A 24,864-nucleotide genomic window follows, 5' to 3' on the forward strand; every position below is an offset into this window, starting at 1 on the left:
GAAATTTTTTCTTTCTTCGCTTTCATCTTTTGAAATTATCACTGAAATGGGACCGTGGTCAAAAGCCTGACACTATGATTGTTTTGAGCATAAAGCCTACTTTTTTTTGTTTTTTAAATTGTGTACGAGTATATACAAGAAAAACGACGCGGTACTTAATCCTAAAATAAGAATTTCACCAGCCTATTTTCTTAGAAAATATAGAAATCTAATAAAATTTGAGCATTCTTAAAATAATGAAATACTTTATAAAAATAACACAATATAACATCTTTTAATTTACATTTTTTTAAAGTATTTTTTTTTTAAATTTAAGATCGCTTTTTTTAAATGTATAGTTTTTTTTTTTTTCAAAATGCAAAAAAAAATTTTTTTTTACACTTTCGTTGAGTCTGTCTTTATGTTTTAACATCAAAATCTAAGCTTTTTTTTTCGAATAAAATCGGTTTAAGGCATAATAATTAAAATATTTTTTTTGCCTATATTTTAAGCAATATCAAGCAGAAACCATCATGAATATTTTATTTAAATTTAATGAATTCCAAATAATTGGGGTAAATTTAGCTACAAAAAGGAAACATTTTAATACATTTAGTTTTTTTTAATCCATAGCTTCAAACACGGAAACAACAATTTCATGAAAAAAGAAAAGTAGAAAATGTCATCTGATGCAATTTTTATCATTTGATAGTAACCTTGGCGAATTTCGTTGTTTCTTGTAACCCTGCCAAAAGCCCACTTCGATCCGACAGACACCGCTGCAAGAAACACCTCATCCCGCGGGCAACTTTCCGACACTCAGCGCGGTCGATAAAGTGTTTTCTAAGCGCTCTCTTTAAAAATCGCTACAAGGTAGTCGTGTTTTCGGCGCCTTTAGTAGCCGATAATGTCTTCAGAACAGCAAAATTTGGTACTTGGAATTGATATCGGGACCACCACCATTAAAGTATGTCTTGTATCGTCTGGTGGACAGGTAGAGCAATCAGCATCCCGAGAAACAAAATCTTCGATGGTCAGCGACTTGGGACCATTGGGCAGTGAGCAGGATGTCCATAAAATTTGTACAGCACTCCAGTTTTGTTTATCCAGATTGCCTAAAGAATCTTTGGTAAGGGTCACTCACGTGGCTGTGTCTGGTCAAATGCATGGATGCGTTCTTTGGAAAACTGGAGAAGGTTGGAAACAGAATAATTTTGGAAGGTAAAGAACATTCTATTATGCGTTTTAATAGTGAGGAATTGATTAGTTTATGCTAATTGAATACGTCTAATCAAATTAGTTTGTCTTGTATTCGAATTAATTTAGTTTTGATTTAAAACTAGTTTCAATTAATTACCAATTCGAATTTTAGAGAATTGGAGCAGAGTGGAAACAAGTTAATTTTTGTTGGTAAATGACATTTTTATATTGACTTGTTTGCAACTTGAAGTACTTAATGCATATTAATTCGATACATCGAATCAAATTAATTAATGAAGTATTCCAATAAATTCAATTTATAACAAAAATAATTGTTAAAATTAACCTGCTTACTTTAATTAATTTCGTTGCGAAGATAAAATGTCACAGTTCTGATAAAATATCGCTAATTATCACTTTTTTGATTGCTAAATAATTTTCTAAGAATGTGAAAGTTTTTTTCAACGTAAAATTATAAACCAAAAGAACTGAAGGACATCTAATACATATAAACCTTTATATACATATATACAGTCATTTTTTTTAAAAAATAAATCTCTTACATAAAAAAAAAGTCAAAATAAGGTTTAAGGTGGGATTTTACGATCAATTTTCCTGTCATTTCGCCTTCAGGATATTTCGCCGTAGCCCATATGCAGATAGCCAGCTGGCTAGATGGTAAAGTATAAAAATAGTGTAATCAACATATTTCACTCGCGTAACTACCAATTTTACTATACCACTTGGATTTTCCTGTCTCAATTGGTTTAATTAAATATTCTATTCTTTTTTCGATATTTAAGAAAATTTAAAAAGTTTCCGAAAAAAAAAAATCACTTACAAAACAGTTTTTTTAATCATTATAGGGTGGATGCTATGAGGGAAAATTTTGAATATGCTTTTAGTCTGTTTTATTTAATTTTCACAAATAAACGGATGGTGGATTTTTGAGCTACTCGACAGTACCTTTCGATACATGTAAAATACAAGGCTGTCACCTAATTAGAATTTGAGATTAAAAATATGCGGTTTTTGATATTCTTTTAAAAATTTTCCGACAAAATTTTAAAAATACTACCATGCATTCCGCATCGGTTGGCGAATGGTAGTTAAACAGTGTGCATTTGTCTAGTTTTGGATTTTCGATAAATATCTCTCTCGTGGTGCAATTTATTTCACAAGAATTTTTAAGTGTTACCCAAATCTATTTTCATCAGTTTAAACTGTATCCATAGAAGTTCTAAACATTATCAAGCTCTATTTATCATATCTAATATAGTGATCCCTTTATGTTCCATCCATTTTTAAAGGTATTGTACTGCGNACGTCATATATTGATATAGTACATGAATTGATGATCATTAATCATTATGTAGTTTCAATTTCAAAACTGTTTTTATTAGCTGTATCGCATTTGGAGATGAAATGAAGCTATTGTTTAAAATTTCTTTGAAAAATAAAATATATATATTGACGTTAAATACAATGCGATATATATATATATATATATATATAATAACAGGGCTACATCCCTGTTATCATTGTTGTATTCATCTTTAATAATGCAGTCAAAAGCAATAATACGTTATAAAAAGATTTATTTAAAGTTATGCTGGTAGATATAACAGTTCACATCCCCACTCCACAAGGGAGGGGGTGTGGATGAAACTGCGGATGGTTCCGACAGATGTTTATTGGAACACGTTATTCAGCAAGAGACATGCGAAAACCATCGGTCCCGCATTAAATACTACAGAGAATGATGTAATTAGGTTCTAGTCGTACATACCTTTGTAACTCTATGCATTATGGAAAAGTATTTAATGCTTCCTAATATGGAAGTAAAAGGGGGACAAGATTCTAAAAATAACTCCTCCTTGGAAATATAAATCTAATTATTATTCAATGGTATATTTTCAGCCTTGAATTCCCCAAATAGAATATCTCTACGCTTACTCTTTAACAAAGACATTTTATGAAACCGAAAGAGTTTTAATTCTTTTATTAATACAAAAGTATTTATTATTTAAATCGGCAAATTCTCAACTTTTTTTTTAATCAGAAAATACGAAAGCATTATTACCTTAGTAAGAACACATCAGCACCAATAAATGAATTCGATAAAATTGACTTATGTGTATTAAAGTATATTTCATCATCGTTGAAGTTCTTAATGGTAACAAATTAAAACTGGTAAAATAGTTTACCATGGATATTTAAAAATTTGTGATAAATATACCAACCACGACCTTAGAAAGGATTTAGCTAATTTAATTTGCATTTGCGTAATAGTGAAAGTAATGAAAAAAAAATTAATGGGTGATGAACCCTTTTCGGAAAAGCAAATTTTAGTCAGGCAAGCTATGAATTCAGACTGTGTACTCTTATTGAAATTGCTTTAGTCCTTTTTATTGAAGTCTTCTTGGTTGCTTTAAGCTAGGTGGTAGCTAAAAATTGTCGAACGTTTGGAAACAAATAGTTTTATAATGGTTTGTAACATTTTTGGATTGTATTTTCCCAGACTGACAGCACTGTGCCCGAAAGCGTTAAGATAAGTACACAATCCAAGTTTAGAAATAGGTTAAACTTTTGCTGAATCACTTATGAATGAATTAATGCCCCGAAATGTTATACTTCTGTTTGATCATCACATTTATGGATGATCAACTCAAAAATTTTGTTCGCCATTTTGAAACAAGTTGAAGGAAAAGAAATCGTTTATAGTAACGATTCTATGATTAAAAATCTTTTATAATGTGTAAAGATAGATATAATAGACTTCCTGCAAATATCACGCATGAATGTACGTTTGACGATTGTTAATGGAATTTTTTTATTTAATCCTTTTTTTCTTACCTTGAAATAGAATTGTCATCCAACTGAGTCTCATTTCGTGCGATATTTTTTATCTTTTGAACAGCTACCAAAACACTCAAACAAGTAAGCTGTAGATAAATTTTGATAACACTGTAACGAATACAATTGATGAAAGAATTTTTTTAAACTTATGCTGGCGTTTTTTTTTGTGCGTAATTTTTTATCTTAAAGCAAATTTATGATGTGTCCAAATAAATTTATTCAAAGCCACAAGTACTGTAAAAGTTCGCTATAACGGCAATTCATAATGGCAGATGAAACCGTCGTTATAGTGAGATTGTCTTTATAATCAAATCGGCATATTTAATGTTAAAAAAAGCAATAAAAAGATTTTAAAAAAAGAATTAGCCTAATATACCTTTTTTTCTTTTATTTTGAGCAACTATTGTTGATTTAAAATACCTATCTAGATTAGACTGCTTTTGCCCACAAATTGTGGACTGAATTATGTAATAATTTTTGAAAATCAGAAATGTTAGAACAATAAATCAAGTTTTTGAAAGAGGAAAATGAAACGGTGTGCAATATCTTTTGGTGTCATTTGATAACTGGGAATGTTGAATTTAATTGCAAAGGTATGTAGTCAAATAAAGTTGCATTCTTATAAAATGTTGCAGGATTTCTAAGAATAGCAAAAGAAATTTTTTTGTTCGAAACATTGCTGATGGTTGCTCACACATTGCTTTATGAAAACAAAGGGGTAAAATTGTAAGAATAAAACGATAATAGTTTTTAGCTTTTCTGAATAAATACCAGAAATATCTAAAAATGTCTTTCTCAGCAAAAGAAAATGTATTTTCGTAAAAAAATTGTGTATTAGCAGAAGGCTAGTAATTTTGAACTGGCTATAAACATACAACTTTTTGTATCTTTATTATTAATATATTGAGCCTGACTTCGAAATTTGTCGTTATAGCTTACTTCTCGAAATATGCAGAAATCGTAATATCGAACTTTTACTGCATTTAAAAAAAATTTCAGATAATTTCATTTTTTTTAAAGAAGTTTGGTTGAATTAAATTCGTTTATGCATACTGAAAAGTTTTGGCTTATAGTTGCCACCATTTTTGCTGTTAAGGAAAACTAAAAATTTTTACAGTGCATGTAGTAACATTTTTTATTTACTTTTTCTTTCTTATAGTTTTATACATTTTTTGTTTGTTTCTTTACTGACAATAAATATTTTAGGGCGCGTTTGAATAAATTTATAACTTCATTGCAAAACCATTTCGTTAAAAAATCCGCACTAATTCTTTCAAACAATTGTTTTTTTTTTGTCAATTTCATGTAATTTTTGCACCATAACGATAGTTTTGTATTTAAAAATGTTTTTAGTTTGCCTCATCGCCAAAAATCGTGGCAACTAACACCTGACTTTTTACAATATAAAGAGCAAGACGTTTTTACCGCCATTTTCGTCCCTTGCCTTTTCCTTTTTTACAAATAAAATTTTTATCAAATATGTAAGGTATTACAATGTAATTGAAATGATCCTTATTATTTTTTTATATGAATTTTTTGGATGCTTACATTTAGATTCTTTTTAACACTCTCTTTTTTTAACAACCATTTAAAAATTTTAATGTTCTGTCGCTGGAAAACTTATCAATATGTCCGTGTTCACAATATTTAATGAGCTAAATTATTCTACTAAACATTATAATAATTAACTATTATATATTAGAATTATAATAATAATATATTTTAAAAATTTAGGGACATTTAATACACAAAAAGTAAGAATATGGAAAAAAAATTAAAACATGGAATGCTTCTGTCAGACGAATCGAATTTGTAAAGGGCCCAAAATGGCTCCGGAATCGGAGCGGGATTATAATGTCGTGGACTGCTTATGTGTTATTAAAGGTTTAAGAAAAGGAAACGGAAGCACTAGGAAAGTATTTTCTTGATCGAAATATCTAGTGAATTTGGCTGATTATTTTGGGAATTGAAATAAATTAAAGTATTTAAATAGCATGATTCCATAAATTAACGAGATGAATAATAGTCGGAGAAAAGACAATTCTTAACATTACGATTTGATTGAATCGAATAATTTAATAAACGAATAGAGTTACGCTTTTAAAATTCTTATTTGCTGTGAAATTTCGTAAATATCAGAGCATTTCAACCAATAACGTTTTAATTTGATAATGTCTTCTTTCAATCTCTATTACATTCAATTCGATAAACGTGTTCTTAATTAAATTTGTTCTGAGAGTTTGGTTGAACGATGCACCATGAAAGCATTCCTCGAATATCTAAATGGAGCCAGGAATTCTTAGAATTGTTGGCTTCAATCAGAAATGTATGAAAGTTTGAAATGGTTGCATCGTTTTTATTTGTTGACTGTGCTTTTAATCAAGGAAACTCGTTTGAGTTAAATTAATTATTTGATTTAGAAGAAAAAATGAGCATTTTGATTATATTTAGTGTAAATCGAAATCACTTGAATCATTTATTTTTTATTTAAATAATCATTCTATTTAAACCTATATTTACGGCATAAATTTTATTTGTTAATGATTAAATATTTTATTAAACAAAATTATTCCCTATCGAAAACTTAATGTGTTTTTTTAAAAATTTCTATTCGTTAGGTTCGAAATAATAATAAAAAAAAGCTATACATAATCTGTGCGTATGTTAGTTATTTTAAATCATTTTATTTTTTGAATGATTCGAAAAGTTGATCAAGTTTATTTAAAATATTTGTTGGCTATTAAAAGTTGGAAGAACATTTCAGTTTGGTTTCAATAAAAATAAGCAACAAATTACCCCTAATCTCTTAAAATGGCAATATTTCTATAATTCAAATTATTCTTATTTTATTATAAACATTAAAACTAATTACTTTTATTTTTTCTCTAAATTCTTAATGATGTGCAAAATTTATGTATTATAAAATAGAACCTCTGTTTTAAAATATCACTGTTGTTTTAGGAAATTCACTAAAAATTTTCACATAATTCTGAAGGCTTGAATTCTTGTAAAAAATAGCTATTAAATGTTATAGTTATAATATGAAACATTTGCTTTTTACTTTTACTATAAACAACTCAAACACAAAAAATTGTATTTGAAAACGAAAAAAAAAGAAGAAAAAAAAAGAAAAGAAAAGAAGAAGAAAAAGTAATAGAAAAAAGAAAAGAAAGGAATAGGAAGGAAATGAAAGGGATGAAAAAAAGAAAAAAAAAACTCAAGTACTCTCATAAAAGTCGATTTTTTTCCTAATACGTGTCTAAAGTGATCTTCCTTACTTATAAAGATTGAAATAAGATAATTCAAAGGAACAATGGTTTTTATTGTGATAAAGATTGAGGCGTGTTTAAGTATGGAAACCAATTAACTGTATTATGATTGTCTGACGAATAACCCATTATTTTATGATTATGATTCTCGCCGTTAATAAAATAAAATTGTTTTTAAAATTTTATTATGACTAGCTGAATAACCGTTTTTCGTAAGAGGTGAATAAAAAAAATCCATTAATCAGTACTCAACAACACTACGAAATCATGTACGAAATTGAAAGTCATATACCGACACAATGGAAGAGCTTGGTGGAAGAACAGGGTGGCCACCCACCTGGAAAACCTGGAATTATCAGGGAATTTTTTTATGCTGGAAAAAACCTGGAAATATCAGGGAAATTTGGATAAAAATCTGGAAAAATCAGGGAATTTTAAAGAAAAGCTGGAAATTTTTTCTCTGATAATTTTTTTAAATTTCACTATTTTAAATTATTTACTAATTTTCTTAATTTAAATTATTTCATTCAATTATACCCACTTTTTTAAACGGAAATGTATCGCCAAACAGTTGAAATATCATAAACTCAGCGATACTTTGCTTGCAACAAAACTTGCTCCATTACAGCTCTGTTAAACTAGAATGCCACATAAAATTCTCTCACGGCTGCTAAATGAATGTAGAAACCTTTGACAGCTGTGGAACTGTGCAATTTAGGAAAGATTTTGGTGGAGGTGGAAAAAGGGATTAGGATATTAGCTTCTGTTTTTAAATTCTGTCCTTGGGCTAAATCCATTTAAGGCTCCAGTTTGTTCCGATGCTTTGGTGGTAATTTTTTTCTTCCTATTTTGACAGAATGTTTTTGTATTTTTAACTTTATAAAATTCTACAAAAATTAGTTGGTTATAATTTAATAATAATATATTTTATATTGCACTCTTTTTCTGAAAGCTTTTCTACTCCCATTCAAAGAAATCTGTAAATTATTTTTTCTCAGCAAACCAACCAATTGCACATTTTTGGACAATCGCTAACAGCAATNTACAACTAAATTATTTTTTTCAAGATGATATGTTAAAAAAATAACATTTGGAATAAAATATTTAATAATATAGACACTTTTCTTGTACACATCCTACACTTTATAAGAAAAACGAAACAAAAACCTGGAAATTTTAAGAGTTTTATCTGGAAAACCTGGGAAAATCAGGGAAATTTGAAATCTGATTTGAGTGGCCACCCTGAAGAACCAGGTAAGTGACAGTTTTAGGGGTATTTATGAATCACCGAAAATAACATAAAGTGGTTACATCAATATGGGTATGTTTAATGTGACAGAATTGTTTCTGCATTCATTTTAATCTTAACATACGTAATTCACGCTAGTGTTTAGTATGCTAGGATGATTTTTATTTTCAATTTAGGCAGTGGTAAATAAGACAAAGGATTAATAGCCCCGCCTTCTAATAAATGGGTAATATCGGAGATCATTTTTTCCCCTTCTTATTATGATTATAGTCTCTCTTAAAATGTCAGTTACCTGGTTTTTCCACCAAGAAAGCTAAAACAATTTTTATTTATTTATTATTACTTGTTGCCCTTCTCGGTGACTTTACGTTACTATATTAAACAAAACACGTTTTTTGTAGTTCATCCCATCAGAATAAAGATTAATTGCATTTAGCCTCGCTTGTCGTGACAGTATTGCTCTCGGCCAACTCATGATAGTCAAAATTTACCAAGAAATTTTGTCCGGTGCCTACCTTTTTCAAAGGGCCGTAAGGCTATCTCCATATTATCTGTATTAAAAATTTTTATTGATGCAGTTTTTAAAATTGCCAAATGTATCAATGTTATACTTTATACCTATGCCAGTTTGTTTGGTATTTATTGCGAAACTTGAGTTTTATGCGAAATGCATTTATTAGTGGCAACAAACAAAAGGCGAAATTTTAAGAACAAGATTTCTTCTAGATCTTTGTGAGGATTTAGAAACAAGGGAATTTCATAATCAGACCTTTAATTTACTGTTCAAAATATTTAAAAGAAGTGGTGAAAAAAAGTTCTTTTAATTCCTCATTCATTAAAGTATTCATTAAATTATCTTCGCTACCACTGGAAAAATATTTTCTGAAACGACATTAAAGCTGCACCAATTGCCATAATAGCAGTAGTACTCATTAAAAAATTAATTAAGCGTTATCTGCGAATGGCGATTTTCTGCTGTTTCCCTAAACATATTTTCCATTAACCTTATCTCCATTAACTTAGCTTTTTAGCACGTAGCTTATTTTTATTTCAATTAATACATCTTACCAGTATAAATTAAGTATCGCTATCAATAAAAATGTGGCGAATAATAATATCCCCAAAACGAATAGGAATATTTACTCCATTAGCTTTGCTTTTTATAGATAGGTTATTTTTTATTTCTATTAATACATATTAACAACATTAATCAAGCTTCATTCTTGTCAATAATAATATGACAATTTTTTATGGTTCCTCTAAAACAAGTTCCTCTGAGTACCTTTACTTCATTGATTTTGGTTTTTAGTACATAGCTTATTTCTTTTATTTCAATAATCATATATCACTTGAATTAGTTAAGAACCGTTTGGCGATTTTTTACTTTTCTCCTAAGCGAATTAGTACCACTTTTCTATCGATTTTGCTTTTAAACTTATAATTAATTTTTTACAATCGAACTAATTTCGATTTTAAATTTTTTGATTTTATAGAAACACATTTTAGAAGAATAACTATAAACAAAATAAACTCGTGTTATCAAATAACTTTAGGAATATTAATTTGGCGACGTAGTTCAGGAATGCTACCACGTTAATGTTGTTCATTGAATTTATCTGATATAGCGAATAAAGTAATTAAATAAAACGCGTGCAATAACCGTTTTTTTTTATCAAATTAAACTGTAAGCCAACCAATATTAATGATATTATCTTTAAAATTTTTGAAAAATTAATTGGGCTATAGTTAAATTTAAACAACGGTTTCGCTTAACCTATCAGAAAAGTCTATTTCGTTTTTCGCTCTTGCATCGAACTATCTGTATGACAAATTTCATCTCTTTCTGTCCGATGATTTAGGAGTCTATAATGGACACACAGACAGACAATAATTTTTATATATAGAGATAATTTAGTTACTTTGTTATATTTGTTTCCATTACTGTTAATGAAGAACTTCATTCTAGGAACTTCATTTACAGTAAAAACTTTGAACTTCTGACAGCCATCTATGCCATTTGATGTGTTTGTGTCTATTAAAATAGTTATTTTATTAGGTTAGCAACTAAGATGTATCCATTATTCATTTTTTTTAACATTCCTCTTGATATGAAACGTTTTTGGTATGATATTTCAGATAATTTTAAAGAGTATATGTTTTGTTCTACTGGAATCAATGTTTCTTTTCCCCGACTTAATTTATGGTAATTTTCAGCCCATCAAAAACGGGAATGTCAAATTAAGAAAAAGGAGCATTTTCGTCTCCTCTTTCTTTTTGCTTTTATTTAAGGTTTTCAGGCCGCAAAATTGTTTCACAACATTTATGTTGTATATGGAGAGAGTGCCATAGCGTGCCATAGTGAACGGTTCCTTCAGAACCGTTCGTAATCGGTTTTTAATTTCGGTTAATTTTGGCCTCAAAGATGTACATCGTTCTCATCGAAAAAAAAAAAAAATGGATGCTCAAGTTTTATGAAGCTTTTCTCGTTTTTGACGAAACCGTTTCTTGGTATATGCTTCAAGCAAAAATTTCGTCTACATGACGAAATAACTATCGTTACTTCTTCGAGGAACTTCGTTAGGGGCCGTTCAAAAAGTACGTACACAAAAATGGAGAAATTTTAAACCCCTCCCCCCCCTTCGTACATTACCGTACATAAGGTCTTACTCCCCCCCCCCTTAGAGTACGTACATTTTATTAGTCTACCCCCCTTTTTCATAAAAATTAAAATAATTATGTTTTAAATAAAATTAAATATTTACTTAAGGAGGGTGTAGGATAAAGTCAAATTTAAATTTGGTGTATGTTTATAAAATACGTACTTTGTATAATACCTCCCCCCTCCCCATCGTACAAAACCGCACATAATAGCAAATCCCCTCCCCCCCCTTCGGGATGTACGTACTTTTTGAACGGCCCCTTACTTCTTCGAATTTCGTCAAAATTAAAGAAATATTTCGTCATTCTGTTTTTTCTGAACAAAAAAGTATAGCACCTAATGTATAAAATTCTTCTAATATTAACTTTTTCATGTGCACCATATTGGTGAATCAATGTCATCCAAAAATCTCAAGAAGGACAGATAGAACAAGGATATAAATCCCACTCATGCCCGATTCGAACCCGGGATTTTCCTGAAACGAGGCCAACTCCTTGATCACCATGATCGGCTTGTTTCGTCTCTTTATTTTCGATCGTTTAGTCGTAATTCTAGCTTTGTCAGTCTACTTAACAATTTCCCACACTGAACTGCAATGAGGTTCCGAATTGAGGAAACGTTTTCGTCACATATATATGACACTTAGCGTTTCGTCGCATATCACGTGATTTCTCAACGAAACGATACTCAAAATTAACGAAATACAGCTCGAGGATTGCTGAATCATCATAAGTGAGAATTTTATATCTGAGAGTGTTGAGTTCGATGAAGATAGATGAGAACAACTTTTGCACGATAACTAGCTTTAAAAAAATGCATAGAATGTAATGGTTTTATGCCAAAATTTTTTAAATAATCAATTGATAATAAAAATGGGAAAGAATTTGAATAATGTTGATTACCATTTAAATTGATTAATTAATAAATATATTTTTTCCCCTTTAGGTATGAGACTGAGGTGGTAAGTGCTCTATATACGTGGCAGGATGGCCGTTGTTCACCTGAATTTTTAGCTTCGCTACCAAAGCCTGATTCTCACTTGCGTCTAAGTACAGGACACGCATGTGCGACAATACTTTGGTTAGTCAAAAATAAACCAGATTTAATAGAGCAGTACGATGCCGCTGGAACAGTTCAAGATCTTGTGGTAACCATGATATCTGGATTAGAACGTCCAATCATGTCTGCGCAAAATGCTGCCGGATGGGGATATTTTGATACAGAAACACGCACTTGGAATACAGAAAGGTAATTATTTTGAACTAATAATAATTCCGAATATAAATGTTTATTTTTTAATGTATATGTTAAATAATACTTTGTTTGAGTTCTCCTCTAGAAATAGTTTAATTTGAAAAAGTATTTAAAGTATATCTGCTTTGTTGATCTATATTAAAAATGAAATTAGGATGCATAAATTGATTGGAATGTGAGACAACATACTATAACATTTTCTTTTCATATTATTTTTAAAAAATAATGCTCCTTTAGAAAATAGCGTTTTTTCAGATAAACACAGGTTATGAGACCCCGAGATGGTTTAGTGAACCTTGTTCTTTTTTAGTTTTTGTTTACTCGTTTTTTACTCGTTTAAAAATATCTCTGCTTGATAAAATAAGCGAATTGTTTTATTTTCATTAATAGAACCATTAAACTTCTAAAAGAAAGGCCCATTGGGCAAGATTTCTCTCAGCTATGAATAATATTAAAATTTATGAAAAATACTAAATTTTTACATATTTCTAAGAATCAAAGCAATACAGCGTTGGAATTACCTTCAAGCATATTCTTTTTATTTCCTAACTAGCGTTGAACAGCCTACCTGACTCTGAGTTTACGGCTATCACTGTTCAACTTTTTAGCCTTATAATTTTGGACCCAACCCAGAAGAGAAGGGAATTCATGGATCAAGCATTCGAACAAACAAGCCTTCTCGGAGGATGGAACTAAACCACATTTGAGATACGAGATACGGTGAGGAAAACCTCTCACGGTTAGCCCGACGGCCAGGAGACTCTCTACGCTTCGTCTACCACTGACGATATTTTAAGTCAGCACTTTGGTTGGTGCGAGTCGAGAGCAGAATGCGTATCAACCAACCACAACTACAACTTCGATTCGAACCTTGGTAACCTCATTAGGAGGGGAATACCTTTAAATATTAAGTTGAGAACACTGGCTAAGGAGGGACAAAATATTGCCTAACAATCATGAAAAACGAATAACTGCTACAAACTCCCTATAATTATGAAATTAGCACATTATTTACTAAAAGCCGTTATTTCATATGACGCCTTCGAAGAATAAACATAAATCAGAAGGGGGATATGAAAGTGTCGTAAGAGCTCTAAAATATTGTCTTTTGAGCACGAGGCTCGCGAAATTTCCTTAAAAGGTCAATAGTTTACAAAATTTATTTTAAATGATCAGAATAACTGTGCTGTATTCAGTTTCCACATTTAGTTTAGAAATTGTTTTTGAGTCTGTTTTTCGAGAAATAATACCTAAAAGCTTTAACTGTGTTTTTCAAAACTCTACGGAAAAATAAAAAAAGCCACGGTTTAAGTGTCTTACACTTAAAGGGGGGGGGACTATAATTTCAAGCTATATACCATCTTGCTGTAAAAAACTATCTGGGTTTTAAAGCGAACAAAGAACTTACATATTTTAAAAGTTATTAAACTTTTTCACCAATCAAAAATCACCAATTTGGCGAGATTTTTCAACCTGGATAAAAATTATCAAAATCAATCAATTCTCAATTCCTGCAAATTTTTAGGAGTAATGATTAAGTAGCTTTTTAAATGTTAAAATACTAAACAATAAATGCTTTTCATTTTCTCAAATCTGTGGATTTTCTTTATATTAATGTTTGTCCCATTTTAAGAATTAACTTAGGGACGCTAGCTAAACTTCAGAGTTTTGACTATCTGGCACAAACTCACAGAAATTATGAAAATAACTTATTATTTGCAAAAGAGGGTATTTCCTGTGAGAACAGAGTCTTTTAAAAGCAGTTCCAAATGCAAAAATAATCAGCTTCCTTCCTTATCTTATTTGTAAATATTTAGTTTTCATTAATAACGCAATGATTTCAGAAAGTGATTCAGTGGTGAAAATTTAAATACATTCAGATTAAATACGATGAATGTAGCACAGATAAAAATACAAATATAATAAGTATGAAGTACAGATAAAAATACAAATGTAAATAAACGTTGCATAACACATTTGTAAAAATGTTGTTGATAAAATCAAGACTGTTTCATAAATTAGATACCTACCTTATCTGTAAAGCTTTGCAAACGTTTTAAGATTATTTTTAGAACGATAATTTTTGAAAAGATACTTGTTTTGTTTCTTTTTTCTGTGACAACTTCCGCATACTGTTCTATCGATAAAAACATTGGTGGTGGAATATTAAAGATGGAATAAGGTGGAATATTATTTTGGAAGAAAAAAAATATTGCGATGGGTTTCATATGGCATAATCGTCCTTATGCCATATTGAGGCTGCTATTATGTCTCAATGCTGTTTACTAACAAGCCATACAAGTGAATATTAATCATAATAACAACAGAAAAACTAAATCTGTTATATTAATTTATAGTTTTAAAAGGCTTTTAATTTTTGAGTTAAAATAAATTTCGTGAAAAATTTCGCAGTTATGATATATAATTATGTGTAATTTGTCTTATAAGTATTTTTATTACAAAGGATCGTGTTAAAATATATTGAATTAATGTATTGTAAGATACATTAATGTTAAAAGTAAGTATTTAAATCTTTTACTTTTAACATAAAAATGGAAAGAGTTTTGTATAAAACTTAATCTGTTAACTGGTTGATAAATATACCATTGTAGAATTTACTCAATTTATTCAATTCGGCACATTATAAAAAATAATTCTCTCTGTAAACCTAGTCTTTATTTATTCATTACAATAGTAATTTTCTCAAAAAAGAAAGTAAATTCGAACTGAAAAGAAATACTTCCGTTATCGATCATACTTTTTTTTTGCAATCTCGAAGAAAAGCAATTTTAGCATTCATTTATTTTGTTGTGGCATCAGTTTTGCCAAATGTTATGTAAATCGATAAACGCTTATTTTAGAAGAAGTTTATTTTCAGAAATTTATTTCGAATGCATGCATTTTATCTTAAGTTATTGACAGATTTCGTATGGAATTATTTTTCTCCTTAATTAGATTTTGTCTGAACTCAAAAAAAAAAAAAANATTTAAAAAAAAAAAAAAAAAAAAATACTAACCCTAAAATACTTTATCCATAAAGTTATTTTGTTGCAAAAGTTAAATTAGAAAACGATTGCAAAAATCTGCCATTTTTGTAATCGTTTTCTAAAAAAAAGTATTTTTTTTATATCTTCACCTAATAGGTACTACATGAAAGTAAAACGTTGTGATTTAAGATACAAATTATTCTTCAGTTACAGATTCTAAGGTATGTAAAATATGAAAGCCATTTATATTATATGGAAAATATAAAAGTTGTATTTTCTTCATTTTTGCATTAGAATTGTTAACCTCAAAATGGAGGTTTTTCTCCGTATATCGTGCTTGGCAATAGTGGTCCACCAATGATATTTTAGTGTCAGCAACAACAGTGTGATTAAAAAAATGAAACACGCCATGGAATGACAATTCATGGCTGATGCTTATAAAAAAGTTGTTATAAAAAGATGTATGTTCAATGTTTTATTAAGATTTAAATGATAAAACACAAAGGACTGATTCATCAAATAATAACACAAATTTCAAGAACCCGTTCGATAGATCAGCAATTGGAGGATACTTTGAGAATTGCTATTACTCTTACTCTAGTACTGTAGAGTTTTAGTAGATAAATGTAATCATATGTCACAATCATCTGTTTCAGAGAATAACAAAAAGTATAAAATCAATACATTCTACTGCATTTTTATTTAAATTTCTTGCATAATATTAACAAGTTGACTTAGTAACCTACGTTAAAACTGACTGTTATCTCCTTCAATTGATAAATTTATTTGCTTAAAATATTGAGCAAAATGCATAGCTCGTGATATTTCTCTTAATTCATTTATCTGACCTTCTGATATAATAAGCTGAAGCTCCATACCTTAAAACATTTAATGCTTAGTTTTAGAAGTAACTATGAATACGTATTTTATTTGCTCCATTATATGCTCTAAGTCACTACAGAAGAGCTAATATAAAAATATGTCTAACTAGCTGTTTCCCACGGCTTTGCTCAGGTGGAAGTACTTTGATTTAAGTTTTAACTATTTTCAAGAGATGTGCACGTTATTGTCAAAGTTCTCTATGAATTGAATTTTAGTAATAATTTAAAATCTGTCCTGCAGCCATTAAGTCACACAAACTACCAAAAGTATGATTTCAAGACATTTCAGCACTGTAGGCAGCAGAAGTGTTAAAATTATTTCCATACCTGCCGTAAGATAAGAAAGAAAACCCCTCCCAATGTTGCTTTACGTGCTTTACCACTTCCTCAAGCACCTCTCGAGCCATTACTTGAGTGTGGTGCTACGGTGCGCATATCGCCCCCAATAATTGATATAACGGTATGCGGCACCATAGCACCGTTTTTGTTTAAATTTTGTACAGCTCTTTTAGAAAAGATTAAAAATAAATCTAAATAATGACATCGTGACTAAGAATTTATGTATATAAAAATGCAAGGTCCTAGTGTAGAATCGAAGGCCACTTGGTTTGCAATTTTGCTGAAACCTCGTTTCTGGTTACCATAATGATCTTCGCTTTCTTTGACATCACTTTCGGGTTATCGAAATTTTTATTATCGTTATGCGATTGGTTCTATTATTATTTTTATTGATATGTTAAGTCAGTTTCAAAATCGTTATTTTTTTTGCCATTAGTTTAAAAAAAATCTAAAAAGCATAACAAGAATAGATTAATTTTTTGTTCAAAACCGTCGTCAATAAATTGCCAAAAATAAGAGGAGTCCCCTATTGTAAACTATTACGAAGTACAAATTTATTCTAAATAAATACTTAACGTATTAAACTTATTATTTTACACAACTTAAACTATCACTTAAGACTACCTAACAAAAGGAATTAAATTATAATGTTGCCAATTCAAATACCCTTAACTTTTTTGGTAAGAGAAATATATAGATTATGCACGTTTTTTTTCTGTTTTGTTATTTTCCAGAACCACAGTCACGATGAAATTTCAATGTATTTAATTTAAATTATTAATTAATCTATTTGAACTACGACTTCAGTGTTAATGAGACCTTCGTAAACAAGAATTTAAGAAATACGTACTCTAGATTTAAAATAACGAAAAAGGTAATAAAAACCTTTTTTTTTGTTAAATCCTAAAAAGAGGATCTAGGAAAAATACTATCTCTTAAGAGATAAAATGATGAGCTATGAATTGTAAAAGAAGTTTCTGTTTTATTATTTTCAGAACCTCAAACACGATACAATTTCAAAGTATTTAATTTAAATTATTAATTAATCTATTTGAACTTCGACTTCAGTGTTAATGAGACCTTCGTAAGCAAAAATTTAAGAAATACGTACTCTAGATTTAAAATGTCGAAAAAGGTAATAAAAACTTTTTTTTCGTTAAATTCTAAAAAGAGGATCTAGGAAAAATACTATCTCCTAAGAGATAAAACGATGAGCGATGAATTGTAAAAGAAACATATGGCCAAGTAACTTTTGGAAGAAGCTCAAAAGCAGATGGTAAAAAAAAATGACAAAAGCAGCTGCTTGCGAAAGGTTATTAGGAATAAAAAGGTTGCTTGATTTAAGCTTTCAATGTATACTTTTTATTGTAAAAATATTGGAGTTGCAAAATGTTTTGGCTCGCTTTCAAAATGTTTCTATGACATTTTAATTTTAAAGCCGGTTGAAAGATTGAACACGAACATTTCGAATTTTGTTGAACTTTGCAAAACTATTTAAACTACTTTTCTAGAGGGAAAAAGTTTATTTTTGTAGATAAAAAAAAATTCCATTCAGTCGGAGGCTCTATATATTTATTTATATTTTTACTATCCAGATATGAAAGCTTTATAGCTTTGTTTAGTTTGAATGAGAAAAATATTATAATTTCTAACATATTTATAGAAGTTTTCAACCTACAATATTTAATTTTTTTTTAATTTAAAATAGTGAGGCAATTAAAAATAGTATGTGGGATAACGGGTACATTTGTACCATAGAAACCGAGTGGTTTATTTTTGAAATGTATATATTTTTATTTTAAAAGATTAAACATTAAGTGGAATTAAGCCATTTTACAAAGTTTTGAATATCTATTTGACCAAATTGTATTTTTGTAATTCCTTTTTATTTTGAAAAAGTAAAACGCTTGAAAATTTTTTTAAAAATTAAAGGCGAGGCTCACAACATCATAACTACTTTAAGTGCCTCGCATTATAAAAGCTTGTGACTCATAATAATGTGAGCCGCAAAAATCTTAGACGAAAAATCACCGGCCATTTTGAAAGCAAATGAGAGTAGAAAATAAAAGAATTAAGATGACCCACACAGTTTTGTGTGCTATTACAATAACGCGAGGAAAGAAGATTTCTTCTCCAAGTACTAAACTCAACCTAGCTTAATTCCCAGGCTGTATGGTGGCTGTCGATAATTTCTAGAAATCTATTTATTATTAATATTTGTAAAGAGAGTTGGTGACCCGAGTCGGAATGTTTTGCTATTACAGTGGCATGAGGAAAGAAGATTTCGTCTCCATTATGCAGCAAGGTGGGGGCTCATTGATTGTGTGGGAAGGCTTCATCCGTAGTGGTAAACTTAACCTAGCTTAACTCCCAGGCTGTATGATAGCTGCGGATAATCAAAGAATTCTAGAAATCTATTTATTATTGATATTTGTGGAGAGACAGAGTTGATGACCCAAGACAAAATTGCTTGCTATTACAATGGCATGAGAAAAGAAGGTTTCTTCTCCATTATACAGCAAGGTGGAGGCTGGCTCATTGATTGTTTGAAAAGGCTTCAGCTGTAGTGGTGAACCTAAGCTAGATGAACTCCCAGGTGGTATGGTGGCAGCCGATTTTTAACAGGAAAACGCTTCAGTTCTTCCAAATCTTCATTTGTTAGTTTTTGAATAATAGGTAGCATGTCGTGAATGACCTACCCTTTTCCCTGATCTATATCCTTAACCTCGTTAACCAGAAAATGCACTTCAAATAAAGTATTAAGTTTCTTTACAATTACTAGACTGTGATTTTTAAGTCTGTAGTTACATTTGAAATTGCAGGAGCTTCAATTAAAAAAATGTCGAAATATTTATTCCTTTTAATGTAACGTTCATTTGCTTGTCTAGCAGTTCGATGTAAACGTATAACTATCACGAAAATGGTGAAATCTTATATTTTAATTAATCTTTAATCGGTACAGCTTATGTTAGAATAAACTAACAAAAATAATAAAATATAAAAAATTTTAAAAACTACGCTTATAAAATTTTTGTCAAAGGAAAAAATAATTTTGTTTTTCCCAAACCAAAAATGACAAATGTAAGGCATATTGTTTTGATTCGGTGGTGTTATAAGGTTATTACGAAAGTGATTAGCTGTACGTTTATCGTTTTTGATCTGACAAAAGGGAGATAATTTTTTTAGTCTGTCTGTTAGCTTGAAAAGACATCAAAATGTCGATTTTCGATAAAATGGGGGAAGATTTTTCTCCGTACCATTTAGAAAGTGATTGTAACTTCGTATGAACATCAGGCACAGAGATCCAGCTGAAATGTCATTAATCCAGCTATTTGGAAAAAGATCAAAAATTTGATTAACGATAAATTCCATTTGGCGATAAAATCATGATGAAGTTTCCTTACAGCGTTTAAGAAACAATTGTAACTTGTATTGTCTTTCGGTAAATGAAAATTTGTCACTCCAACTCGTCGAAAAGTTGTTGGAATTTTAATATACGACGCATTCTGTTTGTTTGCACAGTGTCGTCGATAAATTCTGTCTGCAGTGGTTGGGAATCCACTAAATTTTGTATTGTCAACAAAGAAAAATCTCCAGTTAAAATTTAATCTCGAATCTCAGCGTGGTCGAAATTTCGACTGAGTTTATGGTATTATTGCTATAAGTCTTGCTTGCAGTGGCCAGAAAGTGATTAAAACTTATATTGTAGCAAAGAGGTACAGATACAATATCAGCCTTTAAACAATCTGCTAATGATGGAAATCTTAATTTAACATAAATTATATCTATAAATATAAAATATGATGATTCTTTTAGTTACAAGTCAAGAAACCATTTAAAAGTGGTATATTATCAGACTTGGAACTCCAGTTGAAATTTGAACCCTTTAGCTTGTTGAAAAAATGTCGAAATTTCTATGTTCGATAATCTTTATTTTGTGATATGATGATAAATTCTAATTGTTTCTGTCATCAGGAAATGATTGAAACTTACACTGTTGTCAAAGAGTTAAAATTTGAGCCTTAACTATCAAAAAGGGGTCAGAATTTTGATTAATTGTAAATTTTAGTTAGGAGCTTGTCTTACGATAAACTGTTATTTTAGTGATCAGAAAACAATGTTAACTTATAATGCTTTCCAGTTCAATGCTTCAGCTAATCTTAAAGTAGTATGAATTCTGATTAACGATAAGTTACGTTGGGTAATAAAGTGATGAAACATTTTGCTTTAATCGGTATGGAAACAATTAAAAGCTCTATTTTCATCGAGCATATAGCTACAATGAAAATTTGAGTCTTCTAGCTAGTTGGAAAGAGGTTGAAATTTAAATTGCAAGATTCCATATTTACTGACTCGAAACATGCCAAGAAAAATTTATTAATAAAAAGGAGATTGCATGTTTTTATATATACAAAACATGGATTATGTTTAAACAAGAGCGGTCTGTTTTATATTATTGAGAATCTATGCGTTTTGAATATTTCACTGCTTTTATAAATTAAATCATATTAAATCGTCTAACAAATAAATAGAGCTTAAAACTAATATTTTGTAAAACAAAAATATATTTCTATTTATGATTTATGAACTCAGATAATAAAACCACCATTATTTTATGCATCTTAAGCGAGAACATTCTCTTTACTTCGCTTATTTGACAGCTAAATCCTTTTAATCCTTCTTTTGAAATATGCGATAGTGAGAAGTTTAGCCGTAGCTTTAGTCCTTCCTTCGCTTTTATTTTTTCAGTTACTTAGGAATTGCTTTTGGATACAAAATCTTTAAAAATAATTCTTAAGCAATCCGTTCAGCCAGTTGTTAAGGACTTGAAACTATATTGTCTTGTTTTCACTCTAATTTTAATCTTAGATACTTTTTATTTGTTGTAAGAGAGCAATAAAAAATTAAGGTTTTAATCAAGTTCTTATCGTTTGAAATTCTGAGGCGAAAAATTTAGAGTTTTAGTTTAAAATGATTTCATTGTCTTTAGTTGTGATGTTGATTTTGTATACATATGGACTGGTTTCATTCTTTAATTAATTTTAAATTAAGTAATCTTGAACTAAGAATCTATCGTCTCGCATTAAAACATATTCTAATTAAGGATTAGAGGCTAGAGTATCGATTTTTCTTTTCTGTACTGGCTGAAAGATTTAGTACCTAAATTTTTAAAAGAAAATACTTATTTTTTATGCATACAGGGCAGTCAAACTAGTTTTGTACTGGTTCACATCATTAATTTTCTGAATTTTCAACACGTTTCTATCTTTAAAGTTTTTATTTTTTTCAGTGATGCTTATAGTAAGATTTATTATATTTTCAACTATAGATAAAATCAGAATCATAAAGTTTGATTTGCAATTTAATGTTTTTTTTTTGTTGATCGGACTAAGTTCTAGAATTAGTATGAAATTCGATATTTTTTCAGCAAGATAATCATAAAAACTATGATAATAATAATTATAATAATAGTAGTAATATGTAGACTGATCGAAACCTGTTTTATTTTTTTTTCTAGTTCTGCAATCATAGGCAACATCTTGCATAAATGATTGAGCCTAACAGGTCTCGGTTATAACTGATTATAATTTCATTAAACTAATAAAAAAATATTTTAATGGAGTGTATAAATATCACAAATTAAACTTCCTATATATTTTTAAATCTGTTTTATAATTTATTTTTAATCCAATTTTTTCTTCTAAAAATTTCTGAAATTAGCCTCTGAAACAAATGATAAACTAAGTCTAAGAATTAACATACGTTTCCAAATACACTTACAAATTACTGACAAAAAATTACCATAAACTCAAATTGCTTCAAAATATTGATAAAAAATTCGCTAATAACTAAATTATAAATCATAAATTTAAGCCTTAAGTCAATAATTAAGTCTTTTTACGCTCTATGTGTTTAACTTTTATAATTTTATATATGTGTCAAAAATTGTTACTTTTTTTATTTCTAAAATTAATTTTACAACAGTAAAATTATTATTTCTTAATTGATCTGAATAAGTAGAATAACAATTGTAAGTAGAAGTAGAAGTAGTATCTAATAAGTAGAATAACAATTTTAAAAAATATTTATACCGTTTAACTAAGTTTTTAATCTCAAAGTTATTAAACAAATTGTTTAAATTGAAACGATTTCAGGGATTTGAAGAGACAGGAAGCGCAACATATTTTTGTTTTTCACTTTTAAGAAATTCTTGGATACGCCTGTTCTTTCTTTCTAAGAATTTTTTTTTAAATCTTAAATCCACAATAGCACTTCCCTGTCAAAACTTCTTTCACCTTGAGAAGCAATCCTTCTGCTCTATTAGGTTAGTATTGATCTCTACCCCAACGCCGCCATCTTTCATTTCGAGCAAACGATAATCGATGGATATAGAACCATCAAATTTTATTTCAATTGTCTTTCAGTATGATTATAAATGACAGTCCTCTTACATTAAAGTATTGGAACACTATGCTTTGTCATTCGTTACTAGAAATACGTTAAAGTTTCGAAATTAAAGTTTGCAAACTTTTATAAAATAATTTGTAATTATATACAAATCATAATTAAATTCGTTCCCCTCTGACGTCACATTAATGTTTTTTTCAAAGTTTTTAATGTCTTGATTACAGAAAAGCCTCGATCGATTTAATTTAAGAAGTTCAGTTCATGCAGATTCAGATTTTAAGAATAAACACTCTACAATTAAGTAAGTTTCTCTGTAATATTTTATTTAACCTGTTTATTTCCTTCCTCTATTTCAATGTCAGCAATGGCTGGTCAATACGAATTCCGCATCCGGCTTGGACCGACCACAGTGCTGACGTACAATATCCTCAGTGATAGACGGATCGGGTTAGAATTCCCTTGCCTTTAGACTCGTGGTTTCGTCTCCATGTAACGCAATGCGGATTATTTCCATCAAAAAAAGTCCTCCACGAAGACAAATTTTACCCAATACTTGATCCAGGAGTTCTCTTGTCTTCTGAATCGGGTTCAAAATTACAAGGCTGTGGAGTTGAGCATTAGTAGTCGTAAACTCAAAAATTGGGTTTGCTGTTCAACGACGGTTATAAAATAAACAAAAAATGTATTGATGCATTTTATATTATAAATTTAGTTGAAAATAAGAAATTAAACGATAGACTTCATTGTTCAGCACGCAATTAAGCCTACTATCTCTGAGGAGCGCCGTATATTTTTGGATAAATGTGTCTGCAATTTTTCCGCCTATAGAAAACATGGTCATTTTTTCGTATGCTGTGGTAATAGAAGAAGAACTAACACTTGTGTAACCATTCCTGGTAATTGTTCCAAAAGTATCTTGTTGAGTTTTACTTTAATAACTCAAAGTGAGAAAAAGATCATGGGATTTTTTTTCATTGAAAGTGTAATAGTTTTAAAAATAATTACATTCACCAGTCTCACTGATTACTATACAAATAATTTTAAATGTAATAAGTCTCTAAAGCTATACACAAAAAAATCTATATATACCTTATATGTTTATTATCCTAATAGTTTAATAGCTATTGGAGATTAAATACGAATTTTGGATAAAGCATTATAAATGAAAAACAATCAAAATGTCATACGTTTTTGAAATAAAAAGGCATAATTATACCAATCATGCGCGGGCTGACTTTTTGGAACACATCCAAGTAGAGGATAAATTAAATGAACCATATTCTTCGAAAAGTTTCATACTAATGGAAGTTTCGTAAAAGGATGCTGAAAATATAAGTATGACGTTTATTAGAATGAATCGATAGAAGTAAATTTGTTTAAACGTCATGAATAGAAACTGGAAAGCATATAAGGCTTTTAAAGTAATTGTTCCAAAGTAGTAACTACTGCAATGATAGTAACCAATGAAAAAAAAATTAATGTGCATTTAAGAAATTATAATAGTGAAATTCGTAATAAGTGGACTGTACGAAAACAAGAAATGTGTGGTTTTCTTGGTATCGAAATTTGTTCTTTAATTCTTCGATTGCAGGCTTATATTTGATGCATTTCAAGGTTAAGTTACTCTATGTGCTCACGGCTAATTCTTTATGATGGACGTTTTTATTTTTTGTTCCTTTTATATATTGGTGACTGCTGAGAACTAATTCTAAAAACTATATGTTTATGCAAAAAATTTCCAACACTAGATTTTTTTTAACAACTCGCTATAAATGTCAGA

The 24,864-nt window shown here is 29.4% G+C and overlaps 1 protein-coding gene and 1 long non-coding RNA gene across 3 annotated transcripts in view; one reads left to right on the forward strand and one right to left on the reverse strand.

Annotated features, from left to right (window-relative positions):
* The window catches only part of LOC139424991 (uncharacterized), a 71,829-nt gene that overhangs the window by 23,521 nt on the left and 23,444 nt on the right, over window positions 1-24,864 (reverse strand). The gene's annotated exons all lie outside the window — the stretch shown is intronic.
* The window catches only part of LOC107444103 (sedoheptulokinase), a 49,843-nt gene continuing 25,695 nt past the window's right edge, over window positions 717-24,864 (forward strand). Inside the window, exons 1-2 of the mRNA XM_016058181.4 lie at window positions 717-1,200; window positions 12,161-12,463. Coding sequence (XP_015913667.1) covers window positions 887-1,200; window positions 12,161-12,463 — 617 coding nt within the window. The 5' untranslated portion in view covers window positions 717-886. The remainder of the gene's footprint in view (window positions 1,201-12,160; window positions 12,464-24,864) is intronic.

Source organism: Parasteatoda tepidariorum, chromosome 2, assembly GCF_043381705.1.
Source record: "Parasteatoda tepidariorum isolate YZ-2023 chromosome 2, CAS_Ptep_4.0, whole genome shotgun sequence".
Lineage (NCBI taxonomy): Eukaryota > Metazoa > Arthropoda > Arachnida > Araneae > Theridiidae > Parasteatoda > Parasteatoda tepidariorum.